This window comes from Leopardus geoffroyi, chromosome B2 (genome assembly GCF_018350155.1).
Source record: "Leopardus geoffroyi isolate Oge1 chromosome B2, O.geoffroyi_Oge1_pat1.0, whole genome shotgun sequence".
Classification (NCBI taxonomy): Eukaryota; Metazoa; Chordata; class Mammalia; order Carnivora; family Felidae; genus Leopardus; species Leopardus geoffroyi.
The window spans coordinates 491,257-494,590 of NC_059332.1; the positions used below are offsets into that span (position 1 = coordinate 491,257).

General features: G+C 43.6%; 1 protein-coding gene across 1 annotated transcript; it reads right to left on the reverse strand.

The window, feature by feature from the left end:
• Positions 1–800: 800 nt before the first annotated feature.
• Positions 801–2,095, reverse strand: LOC123609652 (olfactory receptor 14J1). The gene has a single exon (XM_045500827.1). It carries the CDS (start codon positions 1,903–1,905, stop codon positions 940–942), a length of 966 nt encoding a protein of 321 aa, XP_045356783.1. The 5' UTR covers positions 1,906–2,095; the 3' UTR covers positions 801–939.
• Between the last annotated feature and the right edge of the window lie 1,239 nt (positions 2,096–3,334).

Sequence of the window (3,334 nt, forward strand, 5' to 3'; positions counted from 1 at the left end):
GCTCCAGGCTCCGAGCTGTCAGCACACAGCCCGACACAGGGCTCGAACTCGTGGATCGCAAGATCATGATCTGAGCCGAAGTTGGACGCTCAACTGACTGAGCCACTCAGGTGCCCCAATGTTTATTTATTTTTTTTTGAGAGACAGAGTGCTTGTATGCATGACGGAGAGAAAGAGAGAAAGAGAGAAAGAGCAGGGGAGGGGCAGAGAGGGGACAGAGGATCTGAAGTGGGTTCTGCACTGAAAGCAGTGAGCCTGATGCGGGTCTCAGACTCACCAACCATGAGATCATGACCTGAGCCAAACTCAGATGCTTACCTGACTGAGCCCCCCAGGCACCCACAGCTTTATTTTTTATTTGAGAAGTCTCAAGAAACCAATCTTTTCTAAATTTAGTGTCCTAATTGATCGAATGGGGACAATGTAGCATAGCTAGAAGAGTTGTCTAAAGGAGTTCAAAGAAACCCATGTATAATGAAACCGACATTTATTAGGGACTGAAAAAATTGTAGGAAAAGCTATTGAAAAGCTTAATAGGAAGGGGAATTAATGTAGAAACTTGACAGAGGTAAGAAACTTGGAGGCACACCAGCAAGCACACATGTATACCAAGAACTATACCAGGAACGTGCCCCCATAAACACAGTCAGCCTATGTGCCAGCAGTCTGGAGCCTATCTGTTAGAAATCACCTTCAGATGATGCCGGGCAGGCCCTAAACTCATTGCCCTTTCTGTTTTATTTCAGAAAAAAAAATCCTAAAAGATGCCTTAAAATAACACTTGAATTGGAGGAAGGAAGGCCACTATCCTGAGAAGCATAATATCTTACTCAGGTTTTGAGCAGAATATGAAGAATAGAAACATTGGAAGGGTGGAAATCAGACTTAGTCTTTTGCAATCTGAAACCTAATGACAGTAACTTTTATTTGTACGGTTCTTTAGAATTTAAAAATGGCTTTTAAATACATCTTTCTCGGGGAAACTTCTCCTTGTGACAGCACCTTCCTCAGAGCGGCCTTCATGGCTTCGTTGCGTAAACTGTAGATGACCGGATTGAGTGTGGGTGGTATCACTGTGTAGAATATGGAAAACATGAGGTCCATAGCTGATTGGGAGTCAGAAGGGGGCCGCAGAAACTCAAAGCCTGCTGTGGAGAGGAAGAAGGTGACTACAAACAGGTGTGGTAGGCAGGTGGCGAAGACCTTGGTCCGGCCCTCTGCTGATGGGATCCTCAGCACGGCAGAGAAGATGGGGACGTAGGAGAGCACCATGGACACCAGGCAGATGAACGCTGCTGAAGTTGTGAAGGCAGCCACTGCAATCTCATTGACGGATTCATGAGAACAAGCTAGTTTCAGCATCTGAGGAATGTCACAGAAGAACTGGTAAATGACTCTCTCCCCGCAGAGAGGCATGGAGAAGTTCACAGCAGTATGCATGAGCCCAGAGAAGCCCCCAGCAAGCCACACAGCTGCCACGGCGTGCCTACAAGTGCAGGGGTCCATAATGGTCTCATACTGCAGGGGCCGACAGATGGCGACATACCGGTCATAAGACATCACAGTGAGGATGGCCACTTCCGATGAGGCCAGAGCTACGAAGAAGAAAACCTGAAGGATGCACTGACCAACTGAAATGTAACCGCTGTTCGTAAGTGCATTTGCAATGGACTGAGGCACTGTGACAGAGATGAAACAGAGGTCCAGGACAGAGAGGTGCTTCAAAAAGTAATACATGGGGGACTGAAGGCGATGGTCCAACGTGGTCACGGTGATGATGAGGAGGTTCCCTGTCAAGGCCATCAGGTATGTCACCAAAAACAGCAATGCATATAAAATCTGAAGCTTTCGGTTTTCAGAAAACCCCATGAGGAGGAATCCACTCATGGAGGTCAAATTGGCCATGGTCACACTGAACGTAGCAAGTATGACTGTCTAGGAAGCCAAACAACAGTAGAAAGAATGTATCATATTTAGTATATCTGCATGTCAGGTTAACAGTGCACCCAACATAGACCTACCGAAATCAAGACAAACGTATCCCCGTAGTGATTAGGTAACACTTCATCTAGAAGAACCTTTACTACAGATACCATATGTTTTCACTCTTATGTGGATCCTGAGAAACTTAACAGAAACCCATGGGGGAGGGGAAGAAAAAAAAAGAGGTTAGAGTGGGAGAGAGCCAAAGCATAAGAGACTCTTAAAAACTGAGAACAAACTGAGGGCTGATGGGGGGTGGGAGGGAGGGGAGGGTGGGTGATGGGTATTGAGGAGGGCACCTTTTGGGATGAGCACTGGGTGTTGTATGGAAACCAATTTGACAATAAATTTCATATATTAAAAAAAAAGAAAAACCTTTACTTATTATTCAGAAACAGAAGCTCTAAGGGTGACCAATGGCGTCACATAGCTTGAAAAAAGTCATCAGAACTTTCTGGAGCAGAGTTTGGATTGTTAAAGGTGTGAAACTGACAGAGACGATGAAATCTTTCCACTCGACGTAGTCATTGAAGATTGTACTAGTCTTATTGCATCTTATTATGATACCTTAGTATTACAGTAAGGTAGTAACATTTCTTTTGTTAACCATCTAAAATTAAATTGTTGGTACCACCTTGTAAGTGGATCTAAGAACAGACCAGAGGCAAACGTAGGGGAGCTGTTCACTCTAAAAACAGTCATATTCCTTGCCTCTGAAAGGCTCTCAACATTTTTAAAATATGAAACTTGGTTGGAATGAACTTCCCAGAGCAAGCTCAAACAGTGAAATAAACCTCAAAATTGTCACATGCAGATGCCACTGAAACTAAGCGTTGAATTCTGAGGTTTGGGACTTGATAGATATCACAACTGTCTGATGGTGCCTTGTCCTTTTAATTTTTAAAACCTTAGGATGATTTGGATTTGGATATGTCCAATCAGGTTCATTTGAACAAATAATGAGGTTTTCTAAAAAATATTGAGTTCTGAGGCAGTGGGTGGCTCAGTCGTTTAAGCGCCTGGTTCTTGATCTCGGCTCAGTTCATGATCTCACAGTTTGTGAGTTTGAGCCCCACATAGGGCTACACTCTGTCAGTGAGGAACCTGCTTGGGATTCTCTCTCTCTATTCCTCCCCTGCTCGCAATCTCTCGCTGTCTCTCTCTGAATGAATAGATAACTTAAAAAAAAAATTGAAGAAGTATTTAGTTCTTACTACATTGTAGGTAGAATGCTAGATAATAGAGTATATGCCTTTCCAGTATTATCTATATTGTGACTTCTCCAATAAAAGTAAACATTTACTTTTCTTTTTCTCCAGGACATGAAATATATTAGCTAGTGAGTGCCCAT

What these genes read in the sequence shown, in the direction of transcription:
- LOC123609652 (XM_045500827.1), bottom strand. Translation starts at nt 1,905, where the DNA reads ATGGCCAATTTGACCTCCATGAGTGGATTCCTCCTCATGGGGTTTTCT.